The 24757-nt window shown below is 50.3% G+C and overlaps 1 protein-coding gene across 23 annotated transcripts in view; it reads right to left on the bottom strand.

Moving 5' to 3' along the window:
- Positions 1 to 24757, bottom strand: part of RIMBP2 (RIMS binding protein 2) — a 2252680-nt gene that overhangs the window by 312265 nt on the left and 1915658 nt on the right. For 17 of the 23 annotated variants that reach the window (XM_069620091.1, XM_069620095.1, XM_069620096.1 and 14 more), the window contains one exon: positions 11126 to 11827. The exons of the other annotated variants lie outside the window; for them this stretch is intronic. In XM_069620091.1, coding sequence (XP_069476192.1) covers positions 11126 to 11827 — 702 coding nt within the window. The remainder of the gene's footprint in view (positions 1 to 11125; positions 11828 to 24757) is intronic. 23 annotated transcript variants of the gene reach the window in all.

Raw genomic sequence — 24757 nt, 5'->3', positions numbered from 1 at the left:
CAGCTGGCAGGCAGTGAAGAAGCGCCACCCTTATTACAGGCTAGGCCAGAGGTTAGCAATCTGTGGCACTCCTGCTGTCTTTCCCCATCGCCTCACCAGCGGGCATGCACTGAAGAAGTGCCACCCTTATTACAGGCTTGGACAGTGGGTAGCCATCTTTGGCTCTCCTGGTATCTTGCTTCATTGCCTCGCCAGCTGGCATGCATTGAAGAAGTGCCACCCTTTTACAGGCTAGGACAGAGGTTAGCAATCGCTGGCTCTCCTGGTGTCTTTCCCCATCAGCTCGCCAGCTGGCAGGCAATGAAGAAGTGCCACCCTTATTACAGGCTAGGACAAAGGTTGGCCATCTGTGGCTCTCCTGGTGTCTTGCCCCATCGCCTCGCCAGCGGGCATGCGCTGAAGAAGTGCCACCCTTATTACAGGCTATGACAGAGGTTGGCCATCTGTGGCTCTCCTGGTGTCTTGCCCCATCGCCTCACCAGCGGGCATGCACTGAAGAAGTGCCACCCTTATTACAGGCTAGGACAGAGGTTAGCAATCTCTGGCTCACCTGGTGTCATGCCCCATCGCCTCGCCCGCGGGCATGCACTGAAGAAGTGCCACCCTTATTACAGGCTAGGACACAGGTTGGCAATCTGTGGCTCTCCTGGTGTCTTGCCCCATCGCCTCGCCAGCGGGCATGCGCTGAAGAAGTGCCACCCTTATTACAGGCTAGGACAGAGGTTGGCCATCTGTGGCTCTCCTGGTGTCTTGCCCCATCGCCTCTCCCGTGGGCATGTGCTGAAGAAGTGCCACCCTTATTACAGGCTAGGACAGAGGGTAGCAATCTGTGGCTCTCCTGGTGTCTTGCACCATCGCCTCGCCAGCTGGCAGGCACTGAAGAAGTGCCACCCTCATTACAGGCTAGGACAGAGGTTGGTCATTTGTGGCTCTCCTGGTGTCTTGCCCCATCGCCTCACCCTCGGGCATGTGCTGAAGAAGTGCCACCCTTATTACAGGCTAGGACAGAGGGTAGCAATCTGTGGCTCTCCTGCTGTCTTTCCCCATCGCCTCACCAGCGGGCATGCACTGAAGAAGTGCCACCCTTATTACAGGCCTGGACAGTGGGTAGCCATCTTTGGCTCGCCTGGTATCTTGCCTCATTGCCTCGCCAGCTGGCAGGCAGTGAAGAAGCACCACCCTTATTACAGGCTAGGACAGAGGTTGGCCATCTGTGGCTCTCCTGGTGTCTTGCCCCATCGTCTCGCCAGCGGGCATGTACTGAAGAAGTGCCACCCTTATTACAGGCTAGGACAGTGGTTAGCCATCTTTGGCTCTCCTCGTATCTTGCCCCATCGCCTCGCCAGCTGGCATGCACTGAAGAAGTGCCACCCTTATTACAGGCCTGGACAGTGGGTAGCCATCTTTGGCTCTCCTGGTATCTTGCCTCATTGCCTCGCCAGCTGGCAGGCAGTGAAGAAGCGCCACCCTTATTACAGGCTAGGACAGAGGTTAGCAATCTGTGGCACTCCTGCTGTCTTTCCCCATCGCCTCACCAGCGGGCATGCACTGAAGAAGTGCCACCCTTATTACAGGCTTGGACAGTGGGTAGCCATCTTTGGCTCTCCTGGTATCTTGCTTCATTGCCTAGCCAGCTGGCATGCACTGAAGAAGTGCCACTCTTTTACAGGCTAGGACAGAGGTTAGCAATCGCTGGCTCTCCTGGTGTCTTTCCCCATCGCCTCACCAGCGGGCATGCACTGAAGAAGTGCCACCCTTATTACAGGCTAGGACAGAGGTTGGCAATCTGTGGCTCTCCTGGTGTCTTGCCCCATCGCCTCGCCAGCGGGCATGCGCTGAAGAAGTGCCACCCTTATTACAGGGCAGGACAGAGGGTAGCAATCTGTGGCTCTCCTGGTGTCTTGCACCATCGCCTCGCCAGCTGGCAGGCACTGAAGAAGTGCCACCCTCATTACAGGCTAGGACAGAGGTTAGTCATTTGTGGCTCTCCTAGTGTCTTGCCCCATCGCCTCACCCTCGGGCATGTGCTGAAGAAGTACCACCCTTATTACAGGCTAGGACAGAGGGTAGCAATCTGTGGCTCTCCTGGTGTCTTGCACCATCGCCTCGCCAGCGGGCATGTACTGAAGAAGTGCCACCCTATTACAGGCTAGGACCCAGTTTAGCAATCTGTGGCTCTCCACATGTTTTGCCCCATCGCCTCGCCCGTGGGCATGTACTGAAGAAGTGCCACCCTTATTACAGGCTAAGACAGAAGGTAGCCATCTGTGGCTCTCCTGGTGTCTTGCCCCATCCCCTCGCCCGCGGGCATGTACTGAAGAAGTGCCACCCTTATTACAGGCTAGGACAGAGGATAGCAATCTGTGTTCTCCTGGTGTCTTGAAGTGCCACCCTTATTACAGGCTACGACAGAGGTTAGCAATCTCTGGCTCTTCTGGTGTCTTGCCCCATCGCCTCGCCATCGGGCACGCACTGAAGAGTGCCACCCTTATTACAGGCTAGGACAGAGGTTGGCCATCTGTGGCTCTCCTGGTGTCTTGCCCCATCGCCTCGCCCGCGGGCCTGCACTGAAGAAGTGCCACCCTTATTACAGGCTAGGAGAGAGGTTGACCATCTGTGGCTCTTGGTGTCTTGCACCATAACCTCGCCCGCTGGCAGGCACTGAAGACGTGCCACCGTTATTACAGGCTAGGACAGAGGGTAGCAATCGGTGGCTCTCCTGGTGTCTAGCCCTATTGCCTCGCCAGCGGGCATGCGCTGAAGAAGTGCCACCCTTATTACAGGCTAGGACAGAGGTGAGCAATCTCTGGCTCTCCTGGTGTCTTGCCCCATGACCTCGCCTGCGGGCATGCACAGAAGAAGTGCCACCCTTATTACAGGCTAGGACAGAGGTTGGCAATCTGTGGGTCTCCTGGTGTCTTACCCCATCGCCTCGCCAGCTGGCATGCACTGAAGAAGTGCCACCCTTATTACAGGCTAGGACAGAGGTTAGCAATCTTTGGCTCTCCTGGTGCTTGGGACTAAAACTATCATCAGCCCTATCCAGCATAGTCAATGATGAAGCATTATTATTGAGTAGTAGTCCAGTACCTCTGCAGGGCCGCAGGTTGTTGAACCCCTCGGCTAGCGCCTTGAAGTACACTTGTGCTGGTAAATCAGTGTCTAGCCGCTGCACTGTAAGGGCTTGTGTGGGCTTGAGCCTCAGTCATTTCTCCATTAACTTCTTCAAGTCACCTAGAAGGAAAAGCACTGTTTTTCTTATTCACATCTGAGACCTTGCTAGGGTTCACTGTACCAGACGCTTCTTGGTTTACTGGAGAAAGTGGGCGGGGCAGCATGGGGCGTCTTCCGGCGCTGGTAGCTTTGACGTAATCGCATTCCAAACTCTAGAGAAGCGCCCACTCGGCTGCAATGCCCATGGCTGCTGCAAGGTGTCTTTGAATGCACCCCCGGCCTGCATTAGTTGCACCCCCATGTTCTCATTTTGAGGGATGAAGATAAGATGACCTAGAGCTGCCGAGGCTGAAAATGACACTCAACGTCGACTTAATGCAAGTGAAATGTCATTAAAAGGGAATTCTTAAGAATTACTGCATCAGCTGAATCGCTTTGATAAACTTTATAAGTGCATTTACAAGTAAATTAATCGCCAGTATCTCTACAACAAGACGGGATTAATTATATAGGGGGGAAGGTTGTGGTTTCTTCTGGGGCCCAAGGAAAGGCCCTGCTCTTCTCTGAGATTACAAGGCTTGCTTCCTGCTGAGGGAGGGGAGCAGGGCTACTCTAGGGAAGAGAAGACCAGGGCCTCCCTGGGACCCTTGAAGAAACCAAAGATTTCCCCCTACACCAGACCTGATCCTTCCCTTCCCTAGAGTAGCCCTGCGCCCCTCCCGGCCCCCTCCCTCCGCAGAAAGCAAGCCTTGTAATCTCAGAGAAGAGCAGGGCCTTTCCTTGTGCCACAGAAGAAACCACAACCTTCCCACCCTACAACACACCAGAGCCTTCTCCTCCCAGAGAAATCCAGGGCCCTCCCTTCCCAGGAGTTTAAAGTCCCCACCACCCCAGAAAAGGCCTGGTCTCTCCCGCCCCAGGAGAAGCTAGGGTGTTCCCCACAGACACGAGTTTAGAGTCCACCCCTCTCCAGAACAGGTCTGGGCTGGGCCTTCCCTCTGCCGAACAGGCCCAGGCTGTGCAAAGCAGGGTTTTTCACTCCCAGGACATTGCTCTGGTTGTCCTAGAGATTTGCAGGTCTGGAGACATGCTGCAGACCAGAAGCAGGGTTTTCACGTGCGGGTCTGAAGACATGCTGCAAGCCGGAAGCAGTGTTTTTTCACGTCCGGGACATTGCTCTGTTTGCCCTAGAGATTTGCAGGTCTGGAGACATGCTGCAGACCGGAAGCAGGGTTTTCACGTGCGGGTCTGAAGACATGCTGCAGGCCGGAAGCAGTGTTTTTTCACGTCCGGGACATTGCTCTGGTTGCCGTAGAGATTTGCAGGTCTGGAGACATGCTGCAGACCGGAAGCAGGGTTTTCACGTGCGGGTCTGAAGACATGCTGCAGGCCGGAAGCAGTGTTTTTTCACGTCCGGGACATTGCTCTGGTTGCCCTAGAGATTTGCAGGTCTGGAGACATGCTGCAGACCGGAAGCAGGGTTTTCACGTGCGGGTCTGAAGACATGCTGCAGGCCGGAAGCAGTGTTTTTTCACGTCCGGGACATTGCTCTGGTTGCCCTAGAGATTTGCAGGTCTGGAGACATGCTGCAGACAGGAAGCAGGGTTTTTCACTTGCGGGTCTGAAGACATGCTGCAGGCGGAAGCAGTGTTTTCAAGTGCAGATCTGACGACATGCTGCAGGCCGGAAGCATGCTGACCGGAAGCAGGGTTTTTCACGTGCGGGTCTGAAGACATGATGCAGACCGGAAGCAGTGTTTTTCACATCCAGGACATTGCCCTGGTTGTCCTAGAGATTTGCAAGTCTGGCGACATGCTGCAGACCGGAAGCAGTGTTTTTCACGTGCAGATCTGACGACATGCTGCAGGCCGGAAGCATGCAGACCGGAAGCAGTGTTTTTCACATCTGTTGGGTAGTGATACGCGGTTCAGCGCATGCGCGCCCCATAACGAGGCTCGCGCATGCACGCTTGGAATAAAGACGGTCCCGTCCGGCAGTTCGCGCCGGAGACCAGAGCAGCAACACGTCTCCGGCGTGTCTCTTAGCGCGAGCGCTGTGTGTGTGCGTGTGTGCCTGCAGGTGGGGCCTGCCATCGCCCCCACACCATCACACTGGCGACATGGACGGTGCAGGAGCAGTCCTCTGCTCCGGTTGCATCCAGAGAGGAGAACGCTGCTCCGTGTCGGCACGGGCTCACACGTGTGGCCGGCGGCCATTTTGGATCGAGCGCAGAACGCAGTGGTTGCGGCCCGTGAGGGTGCTCGTGAGCCACCTGCAATTTGCACCGAATATAGTGAATTTTTGGACCATCCACAGCCTGTGCAGCCGCAAGGTTGTGGCATTCTGTCAATACAACAGGAAAAATAAGAAAAGAGTGGCACCAGAGAAGATATTGCGCTAAGGGTGTTCTGGGGCCCTGTCTTCAAAGCAGTTCAACGTACTTCTGTGAGTACCACGCAAGGAAATGCGAGAGGAAGAAGAACAGGATGGTGTTCCTGCCCCCATCCCTCGCAGGGTGAACAGCACACTAGCCCCCATGCCGGAATTTGATACCACGGGCCCACCTCCTAAGTTGGGGATCACGGAGGACGAAGAAAGAATTGCAATCATGGTGTACTCGGCAGGGGCCGAGGTGCACAAGATATATGACTCTCTGAACATTCTGGTTGCGACGTATGCTGCAGTGAAGCAGGCGCTCCGAGATCATTTTCTGCCAATGGCGAATGTAGACTTTGATAGTTTCGTCAAGAGTGTGGAAAGACAACGAGAGGAAGAGTCACTGGATCAATTCTGTGCACGACTCAGAGTTCTAGCAAGCTCCTGCAGATGGGGAAATGAAGAGGAGATGGTTCGGAACCAGTTGTTGCAGGGCTGCAGCTCTGGTAAACTGAGGAGGCAGGTATTGAGGGAACCTGGCTTGACCCTACAACAGATTCTGGACACAGGAAGGGCCTATGAGCTGGCTGACGCAAGGGGTGCGAAAATGGATGCAGCCACGCATGAGAGGAACGAAGGTGAGGCTTTTGCAATTGGCTGCACTAACCCAGGAAAGTCAAGGTGGACGTCAAGAGGAGGTGATAACCCGGGGGGCATAGCAACGCTCCCTCCTGCCAATATTGTGGGTACGACCTGCCACATATGGGTGACTGTCCAGCCAAATCGAGGACCTGTGGCGGGTGTAACACCCCAGGACATTATGCTAGGGTGTGCAGGGCATCAGCACCTGTCGCCGCGTCAAGAGGGCCCGAAAGGGTTGCCAGAGGCGGCACTCGGAGAGTGAGGGGTGTATCATCCATTGAACAAGGCGTACAGGACCTGAAAATCGCCGAGGAGGAGGAGGAGGAAGACAAAATCTTCTTCATCTCGAGCATAGCTGAAGGCCCAGGCAGGAGACGAAAACCCAAGTGCACAGTTAACATTGGGGAAACACCCACACCGGTCTTGATAAACACTGGGGCGTCCGTCTGTGTGCTGGCGACGGAACACTACAATGCACTCCCTGGTCCACCAGGCCTAGCAGAGTCCACAGCACGGAAATACGCTTTCGGAGGACACACACCGCTTCCCATCCAAGGAGTATTCTTGGCCCCAGTCACTCACGGACAAAATAGAATAAGGGCAAGATTCTTTGTCACAGATGTGAGCCCGCATTCCCTTCTGAGTTGTGCTGCGGCTGAGGCATTGGACATTGTACACTTCTCATTTGCAGTCTATCACACTGACTTGGAAAATCTGTTGAGTCGTTTTGAAACGATATTCCGAGGGATAGGGAAACTAAAGGCTGACCCAATACGCCTCCACATCGATGGGTCTGTGAGACCAAAGGCTCTAAAACACCACCGCGTCCCTTTCCATCTGAGGACACAGGTGGAACGCGAGCTGCAATCCCTGATAGACAAGGACATCATTGAGAAGGTAGAGGGCCCCACCCCGTGGGTCTCCCTGATTGTGGGAGCCCCAAAGCCCAAACAACTGGGTGCGGTACGCATCTTCATGGACATGAGGCTTCCTAACCTAGCGATCAAAAGAGAGCGCCACATAACACCCACCCTGGACGACATCATTGGGGAGCTTCAAGGGGCGAAAGAGTTCTCAAAACTGGATTTGAGGTCCGGGTACCATCAGTTAGAGCTCCACCCCGAGTCAAGATACATCACGACGTTTACGACGCATGAAGGGTTATACCAATATAAAAGACTCCGTTTTGGTATCTCTTCCGCGGCAGAGGTTTTCCAGAACACCATCAGGGGAGCCCTGTCCGGACTCAAGGGAGTGATAAGCATGTCGGATGACATTCTGGTCTTTGCCCGTTCCGAGGCGGAACACCTAAAGCACCTGGAAAACACACTGGTGAGGCTGCACGACCTAGGGTTGACACTGCACAAAGAGAAGTGTGAGTTCCTGAGAGACAGGCTGGAATTTTTCGGGTTCGTCTTCCATGCGGGGGGCATTTCACCTGATCCGGAGAAAGTGAAGGACATCCGGGAAGCTACCCCGCCAACCACACCATCTGAAATCAGAAGCTTCCTGGGTATGGTGACGTATTGTGGTCGCTTCATCCGCGATCTAGCCTCCCTGTCGGAACGCCTGAGAGCGGTAACAAGAAACGACATCGCCTGGAACTGGGGGGAGAAAGAACAGAGGACTTTCGACAACATCAAAAATGCCCTATCGGAACAAGAAACGATGGCATACTTCAATCCGGATCGGGAGTCCGAAATTGTCGTCGATGCCAGCCCCGTAGGACTGGGGGCTGTCCTCATGCAGGCCGACAATCAAGGAACCATGAGGCCCATCGCATATGCCAGCAAAGCGCTAACAGAGACGGAGAGACGGTACTCTCAGATCGAGCGGGAAGCTCTGGCCATCCTATGGGGGTGCAAGCACTTCCGGATATATATTTTGGGAAAACCGGTCATGGTGGTAACTGACCACAAGCCTCTCATCCCGATCTTGTCCGGAACATCATCCAAACCACCGCCTAGAATAGAGAGATGGATGTTGTCGTTAATGGAGTATGGGGTCAAACTGCTGTATCGACCAGGCCCTGACAACCCGGCAGACTACCTGTCCCGCCATCCTGGTGCGGGGAGGCCAAAAGACACAATGGAAGTGGCAGAGGGTGTTGAAGCGATACATCTCGCGGTGGAATCGGCGCTGCCCGTTGCCCTATCCCGCCAGGAGAGCGCCGAAGACTCCAACATGGACGAGACATTCACAAGGATCAAGGTTGCTATGGCAAATGGAGAATGGCGAGAGGTCCTCCAGGACAACTCACGAAGGAATGCAGGGGCTCAGAAAGACATGCAGGCTCTCTGGAAAGCGCGCCATGAGCTCTCGATAGCCGAGGATGGCCTCTTGCTAAGGGGTCACCAGATTGTCATCCCGAGAACACTGGTTGACAAGGTTCTGCAGCTCGCACACAGTGGGCACCAAGGGATGGCCAAGATGAAAGCAAGACTGAGACTCAAGGTCTGGTTCCCGGACCTGGAAAGCAGAGTGGAGGAGTTTGTGAGAAGGTGCATCCCCTGCCAAGCAGCCCACCTGGTGGAGAGGGCCCTGCCGATCCAAACCATGGAGAGAAGTGACCAGCCATGGGGGACGGTCCATGCCGACTTTGGATCCACCGGCCGAGGGCTCTACTTTCTAATGGTGACAGACCAATGGTCCCGCTATCCGGAGGTTGAACTGGTGGAGTCGACGGCGAGTGACCACACCATCATGGCGCTGGAGAAAATGTTCACCACGCATGGATTTCCGGTGGAGATATGCTCAGACAATGGAGCGCCATTTCGGGGGCAACGTTTTGCTCAGTACTGTGAGGAGAGGGGAATACGCCATAGGAAAGTCACACCGCTCTGGCCGAGGACAAATGGGGAGGTAGAGCGCTTCATGCGAACGCTAAACAAAGTGTTCCGCATATCAGCAGATGGAGGCGCAGACCTCTGACACAACTTAGTGGACTTCCTTCGAGAGTACCGCTCGACCCCTAATCAGTCAACCGGGGTCGCCCCTGCCGAAGCGCTCTTTAAGCGTGTACCGAGAGGGCTCCTGCCCGAAATGGAAGGCCGCCAGCCGGGGGAGATTGAAAAGGATCACGTGCGCACGGAGAGGGCGGTGCGGAATGAAAAGGAGACGATCATTAGGAAGCTCTTGGAGAGGCCGATTGCGGTGGGGGATACCGTATTGGTGCGAAACAGAAGAGCAGAAGGAAAGTTATCGTTAACCTACGAAACCCAGCCCCTGGGGGTGACACATGTGAAGGGCTCGATGATCACAGCGACCAACGCACGTGGAACTGTCACCAGGAATGTCTCGTTTTTCAAGCGCGTGGGATCTGCCGAAACGGATGCAGTCGACCCTCCGGCACCTGAGCCGAGCGATGAACCGCCACCGAGACCCGATGGACTGGCCGAGACTCAAGGGACACAAGAGGTGCCTCCGGCCGAGGCACGCAGGTACCTGAGCCAGGCGGGGCGTAAGCCGCCGCAGAGGTTCCAAGACTTTATTATGGACCCTGCCTAGGCATCTAGGTCGTGCTGGAACATTTATGTTTGAAGAATATGTTGTTAAGTTATACTGTTGATCACTGTTCGTTGTTTGGGGAAAAAGGAGGGATGTTGCGTAGTAATACGCGGTTCAGCGCATGCGCGGCCCATAACGAGGCTCGCGCATGCACGCTTGGAATAAAGACGGTCCCGGCCGGCAGTTCGCGCCGGACACCAGAGCAGCAACACGTCTCCGGCGTGTCTCTTAGCGCGAGCGCTGTGTGTGTGCGTGTGTGCCTGCAGGTGGGGCCTGCCATCGCCCCCACACCATCACAACATCCAGGACATTGTCCTAGTTGTCCTAGAGATGTGCAGGTCTGGCGACATGCTGCAGACCGGAAGCAGTGTTTTTCACGTGCAGATCTGACGACATGCTGCAGGCCGGAAGCATGCAAAACGGAAGCAGTGTTTTTCACGTCCAGGACATTGCTCTGGTTGTCCTAGAGATGTGCAGGTCTGGCGACATGCTGCAGGCCGGAAGCAGTGTTTTTCCTGTGGTTTGCTTTTGATGGGTTTAGGATTCAGCTTTATTTATTTGGGCTAATTTGCCAGAACATGCTTTGTGCCCCAGCTCCCCATGCCATGGATATGCAGTAGCTCCACTGAGGTGGACTAGTCTATAGGGAAACTACTGGTTGCCCACAGTCCCCTTGGCCTCTGTAGGTGTCTACTGTCTGCACCGGCACACCACCACATGCACGGCTCCCCACCCAGCACAGTGCCTTACATGCACAGCTCCCCACCCAGCGCAGTGCCTTACATGCACAGCTCTCCACCCAGTGCAGTGCCTTACATGCATGGCTCCCCATCCACCGCAGTGCCTTACATGCACGGCTCCCCACTCACCGCAGTGCCTTGCATGCACAGCTCCCCACCCACCGCAGTGCCTTACATGCACGGCTCCCCACTCACCGCAGTGCCTTGCATGCACAGCTCCCCACCCACCGCAGTGCCCCTGCCTGCCCTCCCTCTTGCTTGCTCCATAGGTTGGAACTGTGCAATGTTTGCCTTACTGTAAATTAAATCGAAACAACAATCCAGCTAAGCACATTTGTGTTTGAGTAAGCTGCTATTACGTGGACCGCGTGTACCCAGCTGCGCACAGCATCAAGGAACATTTATGGCAATTTCCTTCAGCTAACCCTCAATTAAAACTTAAATTCAGTTTGTCTTTAACAGAAAAAGCCACCGCTATCATCGCGCCTGCAAAAGGCTCAGTGATGCATCTAGAAGCCAACAAAACAGACATCAGCCCTACAGGAAGCGCTACAAAGGCAGAAATGAAAAAGCATGGAGGAGATAGCCAGAATATGGTTCCCCAAGAGGGACACCCAGGGGAAAAAGGGCAGGAGGGGCCATAGGCTAGGTAAGCAGGCGTTAGAAGGAAGCTGGAGGTCACACACCAGTGGTTCAGTTTGGGGCGGCTTTGAGGCGGGCACTGCTTCCCTACTTTCAGGCACTTGGCATTCGCTCTTCCAGGAGACCTGGATTTCTCCATCTCTTAAGTCATCGCGTCTATCCTCAAACCCGTGCATGGCACTGTTTTCTGCTACGCAAGGCATCAGATCCTCAAAGTCTTCTTCAATGCTACTTTGCCGTGTCAGAGTTCTCTTACGAGCCAACGTTTGCCGTGAACTTCTTCGGGATGGGCAAGAACTGGTCTCTGGATCAAAGATCTGAGTGTCTTTTGTGGGCATTGAGCTAAAAGCATTTCTAAAATTGAATCGAGACTCTTCCTCCTCACTTCCACAGTCGAGTCCGCTGTCTGGACTTCTCGTGAGTGATCTAGTAAACTTGTTCCCTCTGCCTTCCAAATCATTTAGGCCCGAAGAGGTACCCGGGGACCTGTGCTTGGCCGGGACCCGGAAGCCGTGCTGTCGGCCATCTTGGTTGAGATCAACCCCGGGGACTCTATGGCCTAGAGCTCCCGCTCTTCTCATTTTGTATGAGACACCCAGACCCCCTCGCTGTGATAGTTCAGCATATTCACCGTCGTCCTCTGCCACTTCAGGTATACTGAAAAGTTTTTTACTGTGGTGGGACGCATTCGGAAATTCAGGTTCTTCTGTGAAACCCGCTTCGTTGATTCTATTCCTAGTGTAGTCCTTAGAGAGTGCATGAGGTCAAAGACAAGCAAGGGACAAACAATATGCAGTAAAATAAAATGAGGGAGAGGGGAAGAAAAATAAAGAAAGAATTAGTTATAGAGGCGATGGCAGACATGCAGTTTATTCCGTGAGGGAGATGTCATGCTGTGAGGCGAACTCTGTGAAAAGAAAGACATGATTAGGGTGTGGCTTGATGCTTAGATTAGAACAGACAGAAAGAGCTGGTTATGGTAGCGCTTCGAGGAGAGTCACCCTATGCAGATGCCAGAGCGGTGTGACCAAGGTGGAGGTGAAGGTGGGCATGAGTGCTTAGTCTGCAGTGATTGCTGCCCTGAGAGAGGGGGCGTGCCATGTATTTTAGCGCTTCAAGGAGAGTCACCCCATGCAGATGCCAGAGCGGTGTGACCAAGGTGGAGGTGATGGTGGACATGAGTGCATAGTCTGCAGTGATTGCTGCCCAGAGAGAGGGGTCATGCCATGTATTGAATAAAAGTTAGGGGCTAGTCCCAGGAGAAAGGACCATCCATTTACAGAAGGTGAACAGGGCTTAACAGAGGAGAATGTTGGGGAGGGCATCGTCTACTGCCCTGACTTGGCGACTCAGCCCGATCCCCTCTGCCACCATCACCAATGTCTCTGCTGCTAACCATCACTCTTCCCAGTGCCCCGTCTCTTCCACCAGCCGTTGTCTTGGAATGAGCTAACTGACCATTGCCTTCTGTGTGCACCTCTCTTGATCATCTGTGACAAGACCTTATCCTTTTTATTACAGAAAGCATGTGCTCCTTCTCCACAGTCCTCTCCTCTGTTCCTGATTCTTTGTAATATCTGTTTTCTACTTGCCTTAGGCTTTCCCTGCACTGGCAGTGTCTCCATCTGCACCGAGGACAAATGAAAGTGGTGTCTGTACCTCCCAACTATTCCCGTTTTATGTGTCACCCTGATCAAAATGTATCCAGCTTTTCAAAATAAGAACTTTCTTCAGAGTTAGTAGAACCCCCAACACAACGTCAACCTATATGGGTGCAATTGCAAGCAGGGGGTGTGCACCGAATACACTTCATTAACGTACCCACCTTTGGCTTTTGGTGTCTGTTAGAAGTGAGTCCTTTCACTATTTCTGCTCCTTTTACTTGATGAATCGAAGTGAGTCCTTTCACTATTTCTGCTACTTTTACTTGATGAATCGTGATGCACGAAACTGCGCGGGTCCGCCCACGCTTTCGATAATTAAGAAGAAGAAGAAGTGATGCACGATTCTATTGATTTCATTTACTTGCCCATTATAAAGGCGTGAAACCCACTGAAAGGCTGGCTTTATTCATACAGTAATGGCTGCCCCAGTGTGTGGGTGGTAATGGCCTGCCCCCCGAGATAATGGCCTGAGCAAGGTGAGGGTTGTATGCCGGGCAGTGAGTGGTTAGCAAATGGCTATGCCAGGCGCGGTAGCCAGTATCATGCTGAGCTGGGCAGGTAGGCTTGCAGCTGGACTACCAATGAGGACAAACCAAAACAGGAATATGCACAGAGTGTGCCGTGGGCAATGCTGGGGAAGGAGGCAAACCGCTGAAGGAGCTCTGGAACCACATGAAGGGGGTGTGGAGTAGGAAAGCAGGAAAGGCGGTGCAGCGAATCGGGCGACTAGGATGGGAAGAGGATTGACCCAGCAACAGGGAAGAGGCCAAGAGGGAGCAGGCGCAGAAGGCTAGCCAAGGGTCCTGGATGGGGGTGCTGGCATGGCAGGGAGAGCCTCCCTAAGCGCACGGGAGGAAGAGGGGAAGTGCTGATAGAGATGGAATGCAGGAAACACGGCTCGACACTGGCCAATACAGCCGGGGTCTCTGTGTGCTGATTGGAAGATGAGAAGTCTACCTCTACTGTTCCTTGCAAACACTGCTTCCTTTGCCAGGAGCTGCCCCTTTCAATCTTGCCTCACCCCCCCAGATCCACCTCCTTGATGGCGTGGGCTCTTGCCGTTGCATTGCCCAGCTGTGAGACACCAGGTGGTGATCGCTTGATCCCAGGTGAACTCTCACTGTATTGTTCATCACACTGTACCAGGATGAGAGTAGCAGGTTGAAGAACGGCCCATTGTACGTTGGGTCTGATGCTATTTTCCCAAAGAGTGGCCCTTTGGACTCCCAGATGGTTTCACTACCTCCTAATTGTCCTCTAAAATTTGAAACGCACTTAATTGTTCAGGCTGCCTTGGGTCAGACCACCAGGACAACAGACCGGACAAGAAGCAGCCTTGGGTCAGACCACCAGGACAACAGCCCGGACAAGAAGCGGCCTTGGGTCAGACCACCAGGACAACAGCCCGGACAAGAAACGGCCTTGGGTCAGACCACTAGGGCAACAGCCCGGACAAGGACCGGCCTTGGGTCAGACCACTAGGGCAACAGCCCGGACAAGGACCAGCCTTGGGTCAGACCACTAGGGCACCAGCCTTGTCTCGGGAGGATAGCTCAGGGGCAACATACTCACCTTGCAAGCAAGATGACACAAAGCAACACAGGTTCGATCCCCGGGTCCGTGCTTAGAAACCTCTGGATATGAAGCGCGTTATAAATAACCAATCATATCTTATCATATCAAGAAGCGGCCTTCGGTCAGACCACTAGGGCAACAGCCCGGACAAGAAGCGCCTTAGACGCTGCCTTGAACAGAGTGAGAATCCCGCAACATGTGGCATCGGGCAGGAAAAGACAGCGCTGCTACCGGAAAATTCAGAAGAAAAGCTCAGGTCCTTCAATTGTCTTCCAATTTTCCTGTAGTTCAGCCCACTTCTCAAAACTTTGTCATAAAGGGTGAGGCATAAGGTTTCATGCTCCCTTGCACCCTGTCTTTTCGGCATTTGTGTACAACCCATCCCTTAGCCGTCTCTTCTGAATCTCCCTACTTTACTGGTTGCACCAAAAGGATTGAGATTCCAGGAAAAAGTAGACCAATCACCAAACACGTGTGTACAGGGGCCTAATAAATAATCAATCAACCAATCAGTGTACTCGAGGCGCGTACACACCTCTGGGGACATGGCATGCATCCCCAGAAGGGTTACAACTGATCATCTTCGGATAGTGTCTTCCGACCACATTTATGCACTGGCCAAACTCTGTCTAAACAGGCAGCGCAATCTAGGAGACTCGTGGGCCAGGTGAATGTGGGGGCTCCAAGGCAGCAGCATCCTCCCTGAGCAGCAGGGCAAGGGCTGAGCTTCATGAAGGTGGAAGGGTGCCATTGTGCATGACCCGGATCAAGTTATGTTTAGAATATATTGCATTCTGGGAGCAAAGCATGAAATGACACAGTAGAGACTTGGAAAGTGAGCAAAGAAAGGTCAAGAAACTCAAGTCACAACAGTTGCATCTGTGAAAGGGAGTCTGACATGGCACTCGGGACTCTATGGCAGGATATACCATGGTTGCATCAGAGCTCCATGGACCCTGCACATTATTGGGATACTGAGTAAAGCCGGGCACCCAATAAGGTGGGAAGGACAGACAAGCATTCGCGACAACTTGAGATGGTCCATTCTGGCACGACCCGGTACCATATGCAACACGTTCTCTGCAAAGTATCCTTTTTACAGAATCAGCTGACATCCCTTGAAAGTTGGTGAAAGTTTAAGGAAATTGCTTCACAATGTACGTATCGTAAAGTACAGCTGTTCACTATGTACGTACAGTAAATTACAGCCATTCATTATGTATGCTTTGCCAGGTCCATTCATTCACTGTGTACAAAAAGTACAGCCATTCATTGTGTACATACCATAAAGTGCACCCATTCACTATGTACATTTAGTAAAGGGCAGTCATTCACTATGTATATACAGCAAGGTACAGCCATACATTATGCATGCTCTGCCAGGTGCAGCCATTCTCTGTGTACAAAAAGTACAGCCATTCATTGTGTACATACCATAAAGTGCACCCATTCACTATGTACATATAGTAAAGGGCAGCCATTCACTATGTACGGATAGCAAGATACAGCCATTCGCTATGTACTGTGGCAAGTCAGAATCACGACTCGGGCAAAGAGACATCAGGAAAAGGTTTTATTCCTGAGAAATCCCCAAACGATGTTTCCTAACCCTACATGTTCATCCCTATGTCATCAAAGAAAGTCAAAAGGGGTGCTTGTCTGCAACATAATAACAAGGTCCTCTGTCTGAAACCCTACTCTAACCTGCTTACTTTCCCTATCTCCAAAGAAAACAACAAAGAAAGACTTTGGCTGGGCTGGTTGGAGGCTTCTGCACCCAACCCTGTCCCTTTCAGCCAAGGCTTTTGCCCGCACTTTAAGTTCCAAAAGAAGCAGTTCTTATTGCACAGGAGGGTTTCCAGGTATCCTAGCCCTCTGGCATTCTCTCAGTCATTCTCCTCTCTGGGATGCTTTCCCTCTTTCATCCTCCTCACTCTGGGGGTTCTGTTGGTCTCCACTCCCCACTCTGGCATGTGCTCACACTCACCCCTCTGGGGTTCTGCTTCATCCCAGTCCCCACTCTGGGGTATTTCCAGGCACTCCCCGCTCTGGGGCTCTTCTTACTTTAACTTCCCACTCTGGTGGTGTTCTCACGGTCTCCCCACTCTGGGGCTTGCTCGGTCCCAGTGTTCTCTCGGGCTCTTTCCCTTCTCCTTCTCCTGCTTCTCCTCTCTCTCTCTTTAATCTGCATCCCTGAGCCTCTGTGTACCTGCTATTCTCGAGCAGTGCTTCATGAGAAGGGCGTTGAGCCGGACCGGCTCTCATGTCATTACGGAACCGCCTAGGTGACTTTTCAACTGGGCTCTGCTCCAGCTTTCCCAGGCTCTTCTCACCCGGACCTGCAGGCCGGTCGGCGCAGAATCGTTTACTGAGGGGTTTGGCCAGGCTCTGCTTCAGCCTTCTACTGGTCGTCCCTACATTCTCACAGCTTCTCTGGGATTATTCGGCTGGTCAACTGCTGTAGCTGCGCCTCACTGCGCTTTCCTGGTCTGGACCACAGTCCTACCCGCCGGCACTGGCATTCTCTCTCCCTCGCAGGGTACACCTCCTCTTGCCTGCATTGTGTGGTTCACATCTGCGGGGCATGCTCAGGCTGCTCCATGATTGGTCCTCCCCGGGACACTCCTCCAGGGGACTGGTACACGTGTCTCTCTTCATTCTTCACAGGAGTTTGGGCATACCTTGGGTCAGAGGTCAAGTCAGCCATGGTGTATCTGGTTATTATAAAACCTAGCCCCTAGATACCCTACCAAGCTGTTAACGACTGGGGGGTAATTTATAGCCCTCTCTGAATCCCTGGCCCCGTAAGGGGGAGTTACCTCCCGACAGATCCCATTTGCCCTGTCCCCTTGGTAGTGTTAAGCATAGCAGGCTCACCTCCCTAGTCCCAAAGGGGGCGACTCCACCTTGGTGACGACAATTTCCCTGGATTTGTCAAAGTACATTTCATACATTTCTGCCAATCACTATATCAAAGTGCAGTCATCCGCTATGTATGTACAGTAAGTTACAGCCACTTGTGCACATACACTAAAATGCAGACATTCATTTTGTACATATCGTAAGGCGTAAACATCCACTATGTACGCTGAGTTAGGTGCAGCCATTCATTATTTACATGTCGTAAAGTGTAAACATCTACTATGTACGCTGAGTTAGGTGCAGCCATTCATTATTTACATATCGTAAGGCGTAAACATCCACTATGTACGCTGAGTTAGGTGCAGCCATTCATTATTTACATGTCGTAAAGCGTAAACATCCACTATGTACGCTGAGTTAGGTGCAGCCATTCATTATTTACATATCGTAAGGCGTAAACATCCACTATGTACGCTGAGTTAGGTGCAGCCATTCATTATTTACATGTCGTAAAGTGTAAACATCCACTATGTACGCTGAGTTAGGTGCAGCCATTCATTATTTACATATCGTAAGGCGTAAACATCCACTATGTACGCTGAGTTAGGTGCAGCCATTCATTATTTACATGTCGTAAAGTGTAAACATCCACTATGTACGCTGAGTTAGGTGCAGCCATTCATTATTTACATATCGTAAGGCGTAAACATCCACTATGTACGCTGAGTTAGGTGCAGCCATTCATTTTGTACATATCGTAAAGTGCAGACATGTATTACATACTTGCAGTAAAGTTCAGACAATCGCTGTGTACGGCACAGTAACATTCAGACATTCAATATGTAGTTAGTAAGGTGCAGCCATTCATTATTTACATATCGTAAGGCGTAAACATCCACTATGTACGCTGAGTTAGGTGCAGCCATTCATTATTTACATGTCGTAAAGCGTAAACATCCACTATGTACGCTGAGTTAGGTGCAGCCATTCATTATTTACATATCGTAAGGCGTAAACATCCACTATGTACGCTGAGTTAGGTGCAGCCATTCATTATTTACATGTCGTAAAGTGTAAACATCCACTATGTACGCTGAGTTAGGTGCAGCCATTCATTATTTACATATCGTAAGGCGTAAACATCCACTATGTACGCTGAGTTAGGTGCAGCCATTCATTATTTACATGTCGTAAAGTGTAAACATCCACTATGTACGCTGAGTTAGGTGCAGCCATTCATTATTTACATATCGTAAGGCGTAAACACCAACTATGTACGCTGAGTTAGGTGCAGCCATTCATTTTGTACATATCGTAAAGTGCAGACATGTATTACATACTTGCAGTAAAGTTCAGACAATCGCTGTGTACGGCACAGTAACATTCAGACATTCAATATGTAGTTAGTAAGGTGCAGACATTCACTATGTACATATCAGAAAGTTTAGCCCTTTATTTTTAAAATTGTATTCTTTGATATGTGGTTTCTTACAACCTCTATCAATTCATTACATTACATATTAATAAGAACAAGAGTTGAATGCACTGTTTTGCAAGCGTTGTGTTAAGTCGACGTTCAGTGAAGTTACGATTCTTGCTCTCGCGTAGCGCAAACAACCCTCTTTTTACATCTTGTATACGCGACTCGTCTATCAATGCATCTAGATATTTGATTCTGCGTTCTCTCATTTCCGGCAGCGGAGGACCAGATGTATTAGTGTTTCGTTTTGGAGGTGGCATGGTCGACAAACATCTGTGTTGTCAGTATTCATACATCTTGCAGAAAGCACTTGCTTCATTGGTAGTAGGTTCAGTCTAATCCGCAGTAGTACGTTTCTATAGCGCGGGCTTGGAAATTTACATAGATATCTTGGAAGAACATTCTTTGCTTTGGTGTTGTTTATTAGGTGATCATAGAGCTTGTATTTGACTTTGGCGTCTTTTGTTTTTATCCAGTCCAATTCCATAATTTATTTTTTGCAGCCTCCGGATTATTCAAGAAAGTATCTAATTTTATGTCAGCTTCAATCAAAATTGCTGAACAGTGGTTAGACCATTGAGTGAGTACCCAATTTTGTCTCTGCGTGGTATCCAGATGGAGTACATTGAAATGAACTGGTTGGCTGTCCAAAGTCAACTTTCTAAACAAGTACAGAGATTTCCATACAGCTGTCACATAGATTGAAGTCAGACCTAGTTCGAGTCTTTGTTAGGCAGAAACCTGTGCAGTTCCCTTAGGGACCACTGCAAAAGATTTAAGACTACAGGTGTTTGGCAGTAAACCCACTTGGTAGCAGTCTGTACCACACAGATTCACTTGGTAGCTGTGGCTGAGCAGTCAGACTTCCCTCAAGAAGAGTTAGGCAGTATGCAGAGTATACACAATAGGTACAGAGACACAGTAGTACAAACAAACACTGACCAGAGCTTTGGTGTAAAAGTATATAATTATTTATTTAAAAACACACTTGTAGTTTACACTAGCAAAAACGAGGTAAGTAGATTCAAAACACAGTCACTATCATATATATACAACCCTATTCACTTTTTAGACAAGTCTTAGTGAGAAACACCACTTATTTTCAGACAGAGGTGAGCGCTTAACATAAGATGACACTCTAATAAGTTGTAAAGAAAGGGAGGGAAAAAGGCAGAGTTAAAGAAGCACACACGTTTCAATACTTTTACAAAGAACCACAGTAAGGCATGATAGGCAGAGTTCTACTGGAGAGCAAGGAAGTCAATTGCCAGGCCCACTCTTGGAGAGAGCAAGCAGAAGGGGTCCAGGTTCACACAGTGGGGTTATGCCCAAAGAGTCTTGTAGATAGTTTGCACAAAAAGGATGAAATTCAAGTCAGGAAAAGTTAGCTAGGTTGTCCCAGGCTAGCCCAGGTTAGAAAGTCGAGGCTTTACTGTCACCCCGAATGATCTGTCGCAAGGGAAGCCAAGCGGGACACAGTACCTTAAGTGGGAAGGGAGCTCCAGCGGGGGCAGTTGTTCCTGGCAGCAGGTGCAAGTCGGTGTTTCGTCCAGAGGAAGAAGAGGTCTCGCCGTGGAGGAAAGATGAAGGTCGTTGCACTGCCAGGGAAGAAACCAGCCGCGGAGTCCTCCGGTTAAAAGGTACTACCCTTCTCTTCGCAGTAGTGGTAAACGGTGGTATTACGGTTGCCTGGGTGCTTGGCACGGGCAAGGCGGCCACGAGATGCTCCAGGAAGGTGAAAAGAAGGCAAAACTGGTTATCCCCACCAGTCAAAGGAAGAAGACTCTCCGGACTGGAGATCTCCTCTGTCATCGGGAAAAGTGGTGAGACGGTTCAGCAGGGCTCCACCGGTGGTGTCGTTGTTGCAGGTCGGCTCAGCTTCTCCCTCCCCGGATTCTTAGGTCCTGTGGTGACTTCTCAAGTTCCAGTCCCCAAAGCCCTGCTTTTATGCAGCACACCTCCATTCACTCAGGGCCAAGCACACAAGAGTGCGACTTGAGTTACCAAGCTAACTCAGTCCAGGGTGCCTAAACTCCCTCCCACACCCCCTGTGGTACCCAGACAGAGTGGCGCCACTTTTGGAGGCTTCTGTGGAGAAGCCCGCCAAAAAGTGGAACAAAGCGCTCGACTTGGGTTGGAGTCACAGAAGAGAACACAAACGCAATTTTAGAATCGAGTTCTGGCAGAAAATACCAACCAGTGAATTAATATTAAATAAATAAACCGGCGGTATGTTCGAGGCCATAAGAATTAAATAATTAAAGTTGGTAGCCTCGAACAATGGGAAAATCCCACAGAGATATATTTGCGGTCGAATATAAAAAGTAGTATTCACTGCCACCAGCCAAAACTCGATCAGGGGGGATGGAGACGTGCCCCCTCGAACAACAGTCTCCGGGGCAATCGAATTGCCCCGACCAGTACGTGTTTCTGTTCATAATTTGGGACTAGCAAAGCCAATGGTGACTTTACATGCCCTGGGAGACAGTAGTCAGTCCCAGGGTATGGAGTCTATGTTGGGGGGTTGCTACGACACCCCTGGGTTACGGCATGGAGGGTGCTGTGTAACCCACATAAAAAAAACACATGAGACCCTATGGAGTAAAAGACCCCATAGCCCATAAAACACATGGAAAGTGAAAGGAACACCTCAAATCATGTCTAAGAGTGGGAGAAAAAGAATCTCACTCTTAGCAGGAGAGAAAAAAATAAACCCCAAAAATCCAGCAAAGCTGCTGGGGGACTCACTAGGTTTGGGAAATTAGCCTTACAGAGAATTCTCCCTAGCAGTCTTACAATAGAAATAGGTACACATCTCGGTATCCTGAGGACTTTCCTCCAGAATGTACCCTCTAGTGTAGACCAGACTTCCCAGGGAAAGGATAGCGATGCTTCGGAGCCATATGTCAGTGTTGGTATTACCTTTTGCTTGTAGAATTTTATCAATGGCACCAGTGAACATTTTCCAAATTTCTTATGGATAAGGGCTGCTTGCGTCACTAAGTTATTTGCTTTTGATTTAAATCTGGCAATTCGTGGTGTGTCATTTGCACATAGGTTTAGATTAATGCCGAGGTATCTCATACTCCAGACCTGAGTTATCCCATCTCGTCTAATACGCCGTTGGAAGCCTTGCTGCATCTTCCTCCCTTTGGGTCGTTGCAGAACAAACACTACAGATTTTGAGGTGCTGATCTTTAACCCGTTCATTTCAATATAGAGACGGGGGGTGTTCAATTTTCTCTTTAGGCCATTTGGGGTTTGGTCTGGAATAAGGAGGTCATCAGCGTACAGTATCTAACCAACTAGTGTGTTATTCACTTTTGGTGAGAATGAGTTGCCGGTGGACATTGAGTCTTTTATATCCGAGATAAAGAGGTTGACTAGTTCTGCGGCCTAGCGGCCAGCCTTGTTTTAGCCCTCGGTATGTTGGTATGCTTTTGGAGAGCTGGCCCACCGTCTTCAGTCTTATGCGTATTGAGGTGTATAAGGCTTTTATTGGTTCTAATATTTCAAGAGGGAAGTTCTAGCTTTTCATTTTTTTCCAGAGCATCTCCCTGTTGCTGCTGTCTAAGGCTTGTGCCAAATCTACCGCAGACACATATATTTTTGAGCCTTATTTCAAGACTCCCAGTTTGAAAATGTTAAGTGTGAATAGTTGTAAAGAGCAGCCCACGCCTTGACAAAGCCTGTTCGTCTAATGTCAAAGTGGTCTGATGTCTTAATCCACTCTTTTAATTTGTGCAAAATCAGTGTCGCAAAGATTTTACCAAGAACATCTAGGAGCCCAATGGGCCGGTATTTTTTCGGGTCCGCTCTTTTACCTTTCTTAAAGAAGGGTATGACCACGGCCGTCTTGCATGAATCTGGGATTTTTTTTCCTCAGTTATAAGACTGAATAAGATCTTGCAAAAGGCTGCCCACTCTTCGGGTGCTTTCTTGAGCGTTGCATTGGAGAGGCCATCCGGGACTGGCGTACGAGAGCTGGAGAGCATACGAATCAGTTCTTCAATCGCATCTGTCCCATAGTCCAGTAACCAGCGCAAGATAGAGATTTCTCCACTTAGTCTCTCAGCAAGTTAGTGTTGTTTATTTATTTATTACATTTATTTCACGCCCAGACCGTTAGGTGTCACAGCGAGGTTACAGACAGCTTGTTAAAATGTTGATTAGAGCGAGGTTACAGTCATAACAGAATATTCAAAACATAGGTTTACAGACATGCCAGATATTTACACCAGATGAAGAGGAAACAACAGAACCAAAATATGTAAAGTTTCTCGGATGGCGGTTTGGTTAGTATTGGTTAAATAACCACGTTTTTAGCAGTTTTTTAAAGCCCATGAAAGTTTCCTCTTTTTTGATGCTGAGTGGGAGGTTGTTCCAATGTTTGGGGGCTAGGTATTGAAAATGACTGCCTCCTGCTCTGGTGTTTCTGAAGCGGGGTGTGGCTAAGAGTAAGTGGTTATTAGATCGTAGGGTTCTGTCGGATTCTTTTTTGGCTATGGCTTTATTCAGGTAGGTGGGGGCTTTTCCACGGTGACATTTGAATGTAATAGAAAGAGTTTTGAATATGACTCTGGCTTCAACAGGCAGCTAATGGTTATCTCTTCTGTGCTTAAAAATATGGTCATATTTTCTTATTCCTAGGGCAGCCTGTGGTGCTTTATTTAGAATAAGTTGTCATTTTTTGAGATTGGTGATGGAGGTGCCTAGTAGCAGCACATTACAGTAGTCAAGTTTTGATAAAATCAACGCTCTAGCCAGTGTAATATAGTTTGTGGGGGTCAGGAATCGTCGGCTTAGGGCAATTAGTTTGGCAGAGTCTGATGTGCATGATGAGAGGCTGTTGTTGTGTTTGGCCATTGTGAGGTTCGCATCCAAGTAGACTCCTAGGGTTTTTACTTGCTTCAGTACAGGTATCATGGTACCGTCAATGTTAGTAGAAGAGTAATCTGGATGGAGAGCAGCTATTTTGGACTGGAAGCCCACAACGAGAATCTTTGTCTTCTCATCATTAGGCAGAGACTATGAAGTGCCATCCACTTTTGTATGATGGCATAGATTGTGTTAATAGTCAGTGTGTCTTGCGCGTAAATCCCAGTGAGTGGAATTACGATCTGGGGGTCATCTGCAAGGTTGGTGTAGATGACACCCATATCATCTAAAGCTGAGAATAGAAGTTTTGTGTATGCGTTGTAGAGGGTGGGTGAGAGGCAAGAGCCTTGGGGTACTCCGATGGGGACTGGGATGGGGTCTGTAGCCTCTTTGTCTATCGCACCTCTAGAGGTTTGTTCAGCTAGGAAAGATTTGATCCACATAGTGGCATCAGTGGAGAAGGCTAGAGTGGAACAGAGTTTGTTGTGATCCACGAGGTCGAACGCTGCGGATAGATCTAACAAGAGGAGGATGCAGAGTTTGCCTGTGTCCCTAATTGTATCCATCTGGATTTTTAAGTCCAGTAGGGCTGTTTCCGTACTGTGATTAGGCCTGAAGCCGGATTGCCTGGTGCCAAGGAGCTGGCTGTGTCCCAGGTGTGCTTGGACTTGCTTGTATGCTAAAACGGAACTGTTGTTATTGGCCGGTAATTGGTGGGCACGGTAGGATCTAGGGAGGTTTTTTAGTAGTGGTGTAACTCAGGCTTCTTTAATGCTGGCTGGGACCAGTTTAGCATTGAATGAAGCATTGACAAAGTTGGTTATGATGGGAGTGACTGTGTGGGCGCATGATTTGACTACTTGCGCTGGGACAGAGTCTCCTTTGCAGTTCGATGCTTTAAGTTTAGATATAGTGTCAAACACTAATTCTTGGGAGACTGGGGTGAAGACGAACAGGGGGTTACCTTTGAATTCAGTATGTGGTTGCTAGTGGAGGGTTTATCAGTTAGTAGTGGCCGCTTGGTGGTGATTTCTGTTTGTAATAGATGCATTTTGGCGGCTAGGGCATCTTGAATGGTAGTGCACCATTCTTTACTGGAATTGGAGGAGTTTGTAGCCAGGGGGGGATTTGTGAACAGTTCTTTGGAATCTGAAGCTGCGTTGCTAATCCGGGCATTATAGGCATCTGTTTTGTATGTGATGATGACAGTTTTATAG

The sequence above is a fragment of the Ambystoma mexicanum genome, chromosome 10 (genome assembly GCF_040938575.1).
Source record: "Ambystoma mexicanum isolate Mex_15411 chromosome 10, UKY_AmexF1_1, whole genome shotgun sequence".
NCBI lineage: Eukaryota > Metazoa > Chordata > Amphibia > Caudata > Ambystomatidae > Ambystoma > Ambystoma mexicanum.
This window is presented reverse-complemented; position numbering and strand designations above follow the sequence as displayed.